The sequence below is a fragment of the Prunus mume genome, linkage group LG2 (genome assembly GCF_029339155.1).
Source record: "Prunus mume cultivar Tortuosa linkage group LG2, ASM2933915v1, whole genome shotgun sequence".
NCBI classification, from domain to species: domain Eukaryota; kingdom Viridiplantae; phylum Streptophyta; class Magnoliopsida; order Rosales; family Rosaceae; genus Prunus; species Prunus mume.
The window spans coordinates 22660427-22672389 of record NC_142699.1 but is presented as its reverse complement, the minus strand read 5'-3'; the positions used below and the strand labels follow the sequence as shown (position 1 = coordinate 22672389).

The 11963-nt window shown below is 39.0% G+C and overlaps 3 protein-coding genes across 4 annotated transcripts; 1 reads left to right on the top strand and 2 right to left on the bottom strand.

Moving 5' to 3' along the window:
- Positions 1-652: 652 nt before the first annotated feature.
- Positions 653-4108, bottom strand: LOC103321867 (E3 ubiquitin-protein ligase RGLG5). 2 transcript variants are annotated; one of them, XM_089046340.1, is made up of 13 exons: positions 3959-4108; positions 3453-3841; positions 3044-3128; positions 2806-2946; positions 2590-2703; positions 2395-2492; positions 2214-2293; positions 1993-2098; positions 1756-1883; positions 1480-1666; positions 1334-1390; positions 1012-1217; positions 653-904 (listed from the first exon to the last, which is right to left on the bottom strand). In XM_089046340.1, exons 2-12 carry the CDS (start codon positions 3711-3713, stop codon positions 1137-1139), a joined length of 1338 nt encoding a protein of 445 aa, XP_088902466.1. In that variant the 5' UTR covers positions 3714-3841; positions 3959-4108; the 3' UTR covers positions 653-904; positions 1012-1136. The 2 variants fall into 2 exon arrangements, with proteins under 2 accessions (XP_088902466.1, XP_088902465.1); XM_089046339.1 differs by having other exon boundaries at positions 3955-4088.
- Positions 4109-6028: 1920 nt separating this feature from the next.
- Positions 6029-9531, top strand: LOC103321866 (paramyosin). Its single transcript, XM_008223715.2, has 5 exons — positions 6029-7808; positions 7911-7987; positions 8142-8253; positions 8389-8505; positions 8898-9531. Exons 1-5 carry the CDS (start codon positions 6402-6404, stop codon positions 9252-9254), a joined length of 2070 nt encoding a protein of 689 aa, XP_008221937.2. The 5' UTR covers positions 6029-6401; the 3' UTR covers positions 9255-9531.
- Positions 9532-9731: 200 nt separating this feature from the next.
- On the bottom strand, positions 9732-11524 carry LOC103321865 (cytochrome P450 71B37-like). The gene is made up of 2 exons (XM_008223714.2): positions 10601-11524; positions 9732-10450 (listed from the first exon to the last, which is right to left on the bottom strand). Exons 1-2 carry the CDS (start codon positions 11504-11506, stop codon positions 9818-9820), a joined length of 1539 nt encoding a protein of 512 aa, XP_008221936.2. The 5' UTR covers positions 11507-11524; the 3' UTR covers positions 9732-9817.
- Positions 11525-11963: the final 439 nt, after the last annotated feature.

The following is an 11963-nucleotide window of genomic DNA, read 5'->3' as shown; positions in this document are numbered from 1 at the left end:
CAACACCAAACTTTTCATTTTAAAAAAAAACAGCGCCAAAATTCATTTCACAATTATTGTTTGTAAAATGATCTCTTTTATGGTTACGCTAATACAATGATATTATGATAATTTTCGTGTTAAAGAGCCTTCACATGATTGGGATGAAGAAATGTGATTTTATTTGAACTGTATGTAAAATGGAAAAGAAGTTGATTGTATTGATGAAATTCCGAAATAGCAAAAGTGCATTCAAAAAGTTATGTAAAATTTTAGAAGAAAATGGTGGGTTGGTTTGAACAAGAAATATTTCAAGTGAAGAATCTGTAGCAATATTTTTGAAAAATAATTGCTCACAACTTGAAATACAGAATCATTGGTTTTGACTATTACTGTTCAATCGAAACAATTAGTCGGCAATTTAACAGAGTCTTATATGCAAGGATGAGAATTAGTGAAGAATATGTAAAATTCCAGCCAAGTATTGTTGGGAGTTCCGAAAGAAGCAAATGGTAGTTGTTTGAGGTACTTATATAACTAGAAGAAAAAAAATATTTTTATTTTATTTTTCAACTAGTTATCTTAAGTTTCATACTTATACTGTTTTATATTTCATGTTTAGAATTGTCTTGGGGCATTTGATGGAACTCACATTCCGGTAATAGTGTCGGTAGAAGAAAGACCAAAATATCGAAATATTTAATTTATGTCATTTACAATTTACATGAGCTATCCAAACATTGAAATTTTGAATTTATGTCATATACAAAATTCGACATGCATAAATACCGGAAATCTAAATTCTGTCATTAGAATTCTTTGTAATTTGCAATTCCTTCATCTAATCGGAGCATAACAGGTCCTCCTAGCCACCAATCCCATCTTGCCATGGCCCAAGAATCACATCAACCAGGACAGTCTGCTCCTGCAAATCCAATAAGTTTCCAGTTTTCAGCAAACCTCATCTTGCATTTTGTTTTCTGATGATGAAATTATACGACAAAATGATAACAAAGCTCTTTGATGGCTTACCCTTCTTTGTGCCCCGAGTACATCATCAAACATGAGCATTTGCTCCAGTTTTCACTGAACAAGACACATTGCTACTACTGAGAGCGGTACCAAATCTCAAAGATGTGCATCAAACCTGACTCTAGCTAGTAGAGTCTTATTCTAGTTTGGATCGAACTCCGGCAAATGGGGCACAATTCAAGGTATTCTCCACAGTCACAACAAGTCTGCCACACAAAGAGGAGGGCCAAAATTAGAGAAGCAAAATCAACAATGTCAACATAACAGTTTACTTGTAACTCAAGGTTATGAAAAGCTTGCATTCTTAGAGAAATTGGTCTACCTGATGCCCACAACCAAACGCCATGTCTTTCGGATTCGTAAGACAAATGGGGCAAACCTGTAGGAAAAGAAAGAGAATAAATAAATTGCAAATCTGAGAGAAAATTAATAATTAAACCTGGCTTCATGGGAAAATTGTTTGAATACCTGACTATCATATCCTGTATAAGAAGGTGTGCTGGCTCCTGCATTATCATATCCAGCATAAGGAGCTGTCCTCTGCTGAAAACTGTTTGAATTGCTGTAAAGTTTTGTGTTGCTGCTGCCTGAAGATACTGCAGCATAATGGGGTGGGGGAAGGGGAACCCTGTTTGGATAATTTCCATTGCGTGTTCTGCTTATTCAAGGCAATGGATTTTCATGTTACTAAAGGTTCAATTCATCAATTTGGCAAAAAATTACAGTTAAAGCTTGAATTTTTACCCCAATATGCCAAGCTCTAGAGTTGCTATATATTGAGAAGGTATTTCCATCAGGGCTGAAAGAGCAAATTCTGTCTGCTTTCTGGATAGATCCACCTTCTTTGACATGATTTCCGTAAAATTCACAAACTGCATAAGGAAAACCAGTCCTTTAGAATTACGCACATGTGAAAACCATGAACATATCAAGCTAGCTATCTTTTCGAGAACTAATTGACACCAAAACATTGCTGATCACCTGAAAATTATCGAATGCTCGAGCAGGGATGTTATCGTCGAATTCCCTCATCATGTCCCAAGGGCCATCTCCAATCCCCACTAGGATTATAGACAAGGGGTACTCACTGCAAATAAAAAGGTAAGGTATACGAATTATGAAAGTATGGATCAGAAACCAAAAACCAAGTTATGAAGGATTTCCCCGAGTGTATAAAAGGACATGTTTCTAGAAAAGTTTACCTTGCTTTTACAATTGCATCGATTGTCTTTTTTTCTTGTGAGCTGAGCTGACCATGTTTTGTGTCAACACTTCTTGTCACCTAAGACAATGACAATTTTGTGAGGCTGATAGGAAGCATGAGACCACCTCATGATAGAAAAATGCAGTTCATTTTTAAAAAGTAGGTTAAAATCAAATTACCTGGCCATCAGCAATGATCAGCAAAACATGGTACTGGCCTCCGCTTTGCTCAACAATAGTCATGGCCATCTCAATAATCGGTGCAAAAGATGTAGGCCCTGCGATAAGGAAACAAAAGAGAATAATGAACAAAAGTACAGATCAACCATATTTTGGCCAAAGCCTAGTGTAATGACTAGAGGCTAGCAGCAGCACCTGCAAGTCGAAGATGGGGAACAATTTCTCGATATCGTGCCAATACTTCCTCAAATCCGTTACAGTATTGTTCGTCCTGATAGAAGCTAAAGACATCTTGATCATGTGTAGATGCTACAAGAATATACAAGAAATTTAAATCATTCACATGGTCCAAATAGTATGGTTCCACTAGAAATAATGCAGGAGAGGAGACAACGTTTTGCGTTCAATTACCATCTCCAAACCCAAAGCACGGAATTAGATTATCTTCATCGAAAACAGATAATGTTTTCCCAATAATTGATATTGCTTGTTCATAGGGGTTTTGAACATTTCCAATGTGATGCAAGCTTTTCCGGTTAAATGACCTCGAACCTGTTAAGCAGGAAACAAAGCTTAAGCATATTGCATTTGCCTTCAAACGATGATGCTCTTTGACCAAAGAACTTTTTAGCATCAAGATGAGACTAACCTGTCCACTCATTGCTTTTCGTGAAATCAATACCAACAATCAAATTAGAAGACTCAAGGCCAGCTTGTGCAAGAGCAGAAGTAACCTGTGGTCAATCAAAGCCATGTTCATCAAAAAGCTGAATTTCTAGAACAGAGACAGGAGAAGTAAGGACTTGAACTTGAGCAAAATACAACTTTCAAGGCATGGATTGGATTGGATGTGATTAGTCATATATAAAAATAAAAAATGAAAAAAAAAACCCAGAAATTGTGATAAAGCCAGCGATAGGCATCTCCTCAGTTTAAAAATCAACACAATAATTATAGGGAAAAAAAAAACTTTGTATGTGTCAACTTTGCCAAAGCTAGATATTAATATGCCGGAGATTTGTTTTTTTTATCATCTTTTAAGATTGTAAAGTTCTAACCTCATCCAAGGAACGGTAATTATCAGCTATCTTTGAGTATTTTCTATCCAACCTCCTTCGTGGGTTGGGCACTGTAAATGGCTGAGACACATGGTTAAAAGATGGTGAAGGTGCATAGTGACGCTGAGGGGTACAGTAGGGGTTTTGTGGAGGGCGTGATGGCTGTGGATACCCATACTGATCCCATGAAGAAGAAGAAGCAGTTGATCCACTATGCGAAAACTGCCTCGAGCTCGAATCTTTCGAGCTTTTGCCTCCCATCAGAAGCAGAATCTACAAAAACCCTTGTGAATAATGCAGCAAAGTCTATACGTTCTTGTTTTTGGGCTCTGCCTCCAAAGCTAAAGAAAACAGAACAAGGCAACCAGCAAGGCAGTTCAAATGTCAACCTGCATATGAAATTATTAAACACCATGAAGGCCCTCCCTCACATGAATATAATAACTGCATAAAAAACTAAAAGCTGTCCATGTTTAGTGCAATGAGGCTGTTAAAAAATTACCCACAATATAATATGTATGTGAAGCTGCTGCCTTTCTCTTTCTTTGCTTGTTTGTTTTTTTTTGGTTTCTTTGAAAACTAAAACTTGGATTATGCATAAAACTCTGTAATATATGAGTATATATATAGGAAATTAAAAATGAATCTAGAAGGACGAGAATTGAGCAAGAAAATCCCTTATGGAGAATAATTATTATCAAGACCAAGAACATTTGAATTAGGCAGCCAAAAGGGACTGATTCAAACAAACGCCGACCATTGAAACCATTAAAAAACTATATATAATGTCTACCATTCAATTTTTCCACCAAAACTCACAATCAAGTCAGCTGCAGCAACCACATCAAGAAACTCCAAGGCAATTCCTGGAAGAAAATATGAAAACCAGGATTGAAGGGTCGTTATCGTCAAAAATTAATCAGTGCCCAGCACTTGTTCAACAAGGAATAAATACGTGTCTCGTAAAAACCTGAGATTTGGTGATGTGTGAAAACTACATATCTACGTAACCTGGCCTCCAGGGAAACCAGGTATGTTCAGTCAACTACTCTTCTTTTGTTTACTGTTTTTAATATGAAACATGGAGCAAATCATCCACTAATGTAGTGGTTTGGAACTTCGGAGCAATTGCTCCCTTTAGAAAAAGTCCTGAGTTTGAGTTCTAACATCCGTGTAGTGTGTGCGAGTTTAGTATACTAGCGTCCCTCTCAATAGAAAAAGTCCTAGAAAAAAAATAAAATGAAACATGTATATTAAAATAAGAATCCATTATCCATAATGATAATGATATCCATGTTATCATAATCCAGAACATTTAATTATAAGCTGATAACTTTTATATTTGGGGAGAGTGTGAACAGGATTGAAGGGTCGTTATCGTCATTTTCAAGTAATTAATAGCTGGATGATCAATTTTCCAACCTTATGAATACTTGTGAAAAATGAATCAGAATGTGCTTGATTGGAAAGCTCAACAAGACAATGCAACTGGGGATGTTTATTTATTATTTATTTAATTAAGATGGATTCTGAGAACTATAAATAATGAACACCTTGCTGCTGAGTAGTTTTTTTCATTTAAATTTTTTATATTATTTTGTTTTTTTGGTTTTTCTTGAATTTTTTTTTTACAATAATTTTTCATATGTAATTTGAAAATTATGTGTGAATGCTGTGGGAAAATGCAAATTATCCTTTGAACAACTCAAGGGGTTTGGAAACAGTCAATTTGGTATGGGTCCAAAATTGTTGAAGCGTGAGGTCCAACTTCTAAAATAATTAATAAATAAAGTTTAATGGTAACTTGGGGGATTACGAGGTTGTGACTTATGATCTAACTTGGCGGAAACACTTCTCTATTTTCTTTCCGTTACTCCTTTACCTACTTGTGCCGGGAAGGAAAAATCAAATTAAAAAACTCAAATGCAATGATAAATACTTTTACTTACTTGAGCTGCAAACCTTTGACTCTATTTCTATCCTTGTTTGATAAGTGACATAATGGATGAGATAAGAATGAGGAACACTGAAACGGGAGTAAGAAAGTTTTTCTCGGCACTAAGATTTTCGAATAGAAAATGACAGATTTCTCAAAAAATACACAACTATGCAGGAAAAAATACATATGGGCTCAACTCTACTTCCCTTTTGGTGTCAGGCCCATTTTACAATTAATTTTGATTTCAGACCCATTTTTCCAAGTCCACTTACTCAAGGCCAGCCCAGGAGGTAGGCCCTACTCAATGATCGGTCTTACTCTTCCTGATCTGTGATGTTTCGAGTCCACGAACATTGAAATACTTGTCATCTTCTTCTTCCCACTACTTACTCACGGTACTGAAGAAGCTTCCACTCTCTAAGTCACTCACACAGCTTATGCTAGACGAGCGCCAATCATGTACTTGATTGATCATGCCGACCGCTTACGTGGCAGCATCACAACCACGGTTGCACATACACCTGCGGCGGACCAAACAACATTAGAATTAGGATGGGAAATAACTTTCACATAGCAATCGCCACGTACGCATGATTGTCTCTCGGATTAATTAACATAAAAATTAAAACAAAAAAAAACAAACTTTAAAGGCAAAAACAGAGGGAGACTGGTTGGTAGTGATCGTTGTCGTCTCTGCTACGCACCGTCGCTGGGTCTGTCTTCTCCTCCTCCTTCTTCTTCTTCTTCATCTAGTTTACAGGTACGAATCACTTTTCTCAATCCCTCTCTTCGAAGTAACAACAACTTCCACTTTCTTGTTTACCGCCAAAATTCCCAACTCATCAATCCATAAATTTGTTAATTCCATTACCTATTCGGATTCCAATTCGAAATCCCTAGGATTTTCGAATTTTATATTTGTAAATTACGCTCAGTTTGGTGGAAATCGGAATGAGACTTTGCTTGTACAACCGGCGATAGCAAAAGTTTGGAAATTTGGGAAATACCAAATGGCAAGTGCTGGCGACGAAGACAACGATGCGGTGCTTAGTGACGTGGAGGGCGACGATTCAGTGCCGGTCGCGATTAAGACTCCATCGCCAGACGAAATCTCCGCGGAGCGATTCCGCGAGCTCGTCGCCGAGCTAGATCGCGAGCGACAAGCTCGAGAGGCGGTGGAGAATTCGAAATCGGACCTGCAAATTCAGTTCAATCGATTGAAGGCTCTGGCGCACGAGGCCATAAAGAAGCGCGACGAGTGGGGGAGGCAGAGGGATGAGGCGTTGCGTGAAAAGGAGGAAGCTTCTAAAACTAACGAGAAGGTCTCGTCGGAATTGGCCGAGTCGAATAGGGCAAAGGACGAGGCTTTGCAGCAGAGGGATGAGATTGCGAAGCAATTGGACGAGGTGGTGAAGGAGAGGGACGGTTTGAGGTCAGATATTGGGAATTCAACTCATATGCTCATGTCTGGAATCGATAAGATATCGGGGAAGGTTAGTAATTTTAAGAATTTTGGGGTTGGGGGGTTGCCAAGGTCGCAGAAATACACGACAGGATTGCCTGCGGTTGCTTATGGAGTTATTAAGCGAACGAATGAGATTGTGGAAGAGCTTGTTAGACAGATTGATTCCACGGCCAAGTCTAGAAACGAAACGAGGGAGCAGATGGATCAGAGAAATTACGAGATTGCCATTGAGATTTCTCAGCTGGAGGCCACGATTGGTAGTTTGAGAGAAGAGGTCGCGAAAAAGACCTCCATTGTTGAGAAGTTAGAGAAGAGTATGGCAGAAAAGAATGGCAAAGTGTCGGAGATTGAACGGGAGATGGAGGAGAAGTTGAGTAAGGCTGAGAGTGAGGTTTCAGAGTTGAAGCAGTTAGTTGGAGAGTATGATGATAAGTTGACGAATTTAGACTCGAAAATGGAAGCACAGAGGCCTTTACTCTTTGATCAGTTGGATTTGGTTTCGAAAATTCATGACCGGCTATATCATGTTATGAGAATCGTTGATGCCAATAATTTGGATCAGTCGGAGTTTTCAGAGTCCCTGTTTCTCCCTCAAGAAACGGACATGGAGGAGAACATACGTGCAACTTTGGCTGGGATGGAATCCATTCATGAGTTGACCAGGATTGTTATTGAAAAGACGAGGGATTTGACTGAGGAAAAGAACCGCGAAATTAAGAGTTTGGATGAAACAGTGAGTCGGTTAGTTAAAGAGAAAGAACAAATTGGATCATTACTTAGGAGCGCATTGTCAAAGAGGATCACATCAAGTCCATCTTCTAAAACGAGTGAATTGTTTCAAGTTGCAGAAAATGGTTTAAGGGAGGCCGGGATAGATTTCAAGTTTAGTAAGCATGTTGGGGATGGGGAAGTGGATACACTTGAGACAGAGGAGGATGAAATATATGCGTTAGTAAGTAACTGTTACTTTTAGTCTGTTTGAGTGTTATTTTGAATTTGATATGTTTTCAAACCCTATTTTGTCATTGTTGATGTATTAATGTGTCATATTTAGGCTGGTGCTTTGGAGAACATTGTTAAGGCATCTCAGCTTGAGATCATTGACCTGCAGCATTCTGTGGAGGAATTAAGGTACTCTGTTGTGCCCAAAATTAGTAGATTTCAAATAAATTCTGATGTGCCATAACTTGAATTTTCATTTATACTAGTAAACTAGATATGCTTTTATGTTAACTTTGTCCTGACATGGTATTGTTATGTTACATTTGCTGTTTACCGTATTAAGGGCAGAGTTGAGTTTACTCAAACAGCATGTTGAGGCTCAAGCTAAGGAGCTCGACTATAGATTGCGTAGAATTGAGGAACTTGAAGAAAAGGAGAGAGTAGCGAATGAAAGTGTATGTTATTTGTGTTCTATTGACTCTTTTGTTGTCTGATATGAAATGATCTTTAGCATATGTGAGCAAGGACTTTGTAGGAAATTCTGCTCACGAACCAATTTGTGGAGTAACGTAAAGCCATTCTGTGTGTAGGTTGAAGGGCTGATGATGGACATTGTTGCTGCTGAAGAAGAAATTGCAAGATGGAAAGCAGCAGCCGAGCAAGAAGCTGCTGCAGGCACAGGTGTAGAACAAGAATTTGTGGCACAGGTATGCTTAAAAACTTGTCCTGATATAATTTTCTTGATTTGTTTACTCTGATATTTGCTTTCAAATGATATATATCTTTGTGGAAGAAAGACCAGTATAACTAGGGGCTGAGTTGATTTAACTTAGGACATTGTTACTAGCCCATATAATTGTATAAAGCAGATCGATTAGCTATGAGGTCTGTTTTGGGAGTTGAGGACTCTGGTGGGATTTGGCTGAGTTATAGGTTCAAATATATACGAAGTAAAGTGTTTGTGAATATTATTTGGTCATGGAAGCTGCGGCCTGATTGTGAAGGAAAAAGTTCGTTTTATATGACATAGTCCATTGTCATTCTTCAATTAGCATGTTCCCGAGTATTAATTAGTAGTGACTATGGTTGGAACCTGCAGTTGTCGGCGCTTAAGCTTGAACTTGAGGAGGCAAAGCAGGCGATTGTGGAATCAGAGAAGAAACTCAAGTTCAAAGAAGAGACAGCTGATGCTGCCATGGCAGCCAGAGATGCTGCTGAGAAGTCATTGAAATTGGCAGACTTGAGGGCATCCAGGCTCCGGGATAGAGTAGAGGAGCTTACCCGTCAGCTAGAAGAATTTGAAAGTCGGGAAGACTCGAGGAGGGGCCTGAGTGGACCTAGATATGTATGCTGGCCATGGCAGTGGCTTGGGCTGGACTTTGTGGGGGTCAGTCGCTCTGATACACAACAAGAGAGTAGTTCAAATGAAATGGAGCTCTCTGAACCTCTTCTTTGATTAACACATTTTTCCCCCTTCTTTATACTTCATATTTTGTGTATTTATTGTGATCTTTAAAAATTAGAACAGTTAAAAAGGAAAAATCGCATAATCTTCTGACACTTCTACTCTTCAGTTCCCCCTTATTTTTAGAGATAATGTAATTGATTGTTTGATTGTTTTTGCATAGCTACTTACAACGTGAGTGAATCCTTAGTATACATGCTTCTTCAGGGGGATGTTTCTCTAATTTTTTCTCTCTGATGTAGTTTCTAATCCAAATTCTTTAGTCGAACCTTTTTCTTTTATTATTTCATATTCCTGTTAATTTATGGTTACACACCAAGGCTCGATAAAAGTTCGTATGGAAAGGGAAATTACTCGGAGTAGGAGATTGGCTTTTGGTTTGTTTGGATGAACAAATCTTAAAACATATATATATATGTGTGTGTGTGTGTGTGTGTGTGTGTGTGTGTGTTTACATAAGCACAGCCATATTTAAAGTTTATTTTGTATAATCATAACTAGCAGAGCATACAGAACTTCCCAATTCCTAAGCCATATGTGGAAGAGAAGCTCCTCTAGCTTATATATGTTTCCTGAGAAAACTTCAATGGGACAAGTTGGAGAGCAGTTTTCTTAGCAATGGTGAGGGAAAGGCCACCAGTTTCTTCCATGTCGATATCTTCCTCCTTCATTCCATTAGGCAACTTCCAATCAAACCAGTAGAGAAGATTTGCAAGTCCAAACGCTATTGTTGTTGTTCCCATGTACATCCCAGGACAAACTCTTCGACCAGCTCCAAATGGCAGAAACTCGAAATGCTGCCCCTTATAATCAATAGAGCTGCCATCAAACCTTTCAGGGATGAATTCTTCTGGGTCCTTCCAAGACTCGGGGTCTCGTGCAATTGCCCAGTCATTGACAAATACCAGTGTTTTGGGGTCAACATCATACCCTTGGATTTTAAAATGGGACATGGCTTCTCTTGGCAGAATCAATGGAGCTGGGGGATGCAATCTGAGGGTCTCTTTGATTATCATCTTGAGGTATTCAAGCTCATCTGTATCTCCTTCCCTGATTTTTCCTTTGTTTCCAATGCATCTTCTAACTTCTTCCTGGGCTTTCTTCATCAGTTTGGGTTTCCTAGCTAGCTCTGCCATCGCCCACGTCATTGTAATTGCACTGGTATCTATTCCACCTAAAAATAAATTCTGATTCACAAAGTATCAAAGTATAAGTTAAATATTCCACCAAAACCACACACACAAAAAAGTACGTAAAATATTCAAGGAACTAATTTTCTATTTAAAATTGTCCAGCTTGAAATTTCGCTACACGTGAGGGCAAAAGTTAGCGCTTACCATGAGGACTGCCTTGATGTTATTATGACCAAGTTGAGCAGCTCCAAATAACCCAGTTTGCTCCCTCACTATCTTAAGCAGCACATCAACTATGTCTTCATGATCTTGCTCCCCTACTGCCCTCCCGGCCCTGAGATGATCATCAATCACCTGCTGGAAAAAACCATCCAACTCATTCCAAATCCTATCAAACTCTTTATGCACACCGGAAACCCTGTCCATAATCCACCCGATAAAAGACGGAAAGTAGTCGGCTCCAGACAAGCCTCCAAGCATGGTCTGAATGTCATGAATCAACTCAGGAATATTTGTATCATGCTCGAACTTGCTTCCTTGGAAACTTGTCCCAAACACAATCCTGAAAATTATACTGGCAGTGAGAACAAACAGTTTCTCAGTGAGATCAACTGGAGCACCAGAAGATGAGGAAGAAGAGAGTGAATTGACCAATTTTGCCACCTCTTCTTCCCTGACAGACCAATACGACTGGACCCTCTTCACGCTGAGGAGCTCAAGCACGCATATTTTTCTAATCTCTCTCCAGTACTCGCCATAAGGCGCAAATGCCACGTCTAGATAGTTGTATGTGAGCCTGCGGGAGCCGGCCGTGGTGGGTCTGGTGCAACAGAGGAGGTCATTGGTTTTTAAGGCCTCTTTGGCAGCCTCAGCTGATGAGATTATGAGAGTTGGTACGCGACCGAGATGGAGAAGCATGACCGGTCCATAAGTTTTGGAGAGTTTCCAGAGAGATTGGTGAGTGGAGGAGCCAATTTGGTGCAAGTTGCCTATGAAGGGAAGCTTGGGAGGGCCCGGCGGAAGGTGCCTTTGATGTTGTTGCCTATTTTTTTTGAGTGAAAGAAAAAGCAGGAGGATAAGAAATGGAAGGCATATGAGTATAAAAGGCATTTGGAGAGCTAATGAAATTTGTGTGTGAGATCTTCTCCATCTTCCTTGTATAAGCTGGTGTTTTGTAAGTATCTGGGTATAGCTAACCCCACTACTTCTGTAAGAGATATGGATGGAATTTATCCCAAAAAAGAGGCAAAAAAGCTTTAATTTTCAGAAACTCTATTGAATTAATGCATACAATATTATCATAGTGTCGATAATTGTTTACTTATCACAGTGTATCTAATTTCGTCTGGAAAGTCAATTCCATATATATCCTTAAACCTTTGGTTAAGATAACAACATGCATGCATGAGTCATCACCTCTCTCTCTCTCTCTCTCTCTTACAGATGACGCGTGTGTGTGTATATATATACAGACAAACTTCGTCTGCATCGGATCCTTGTTTGAATTTGAATATTGACAAACTGATGACTCCAGTCGGTCTGCTTGCATACGAGTGCGTGCGCCAAA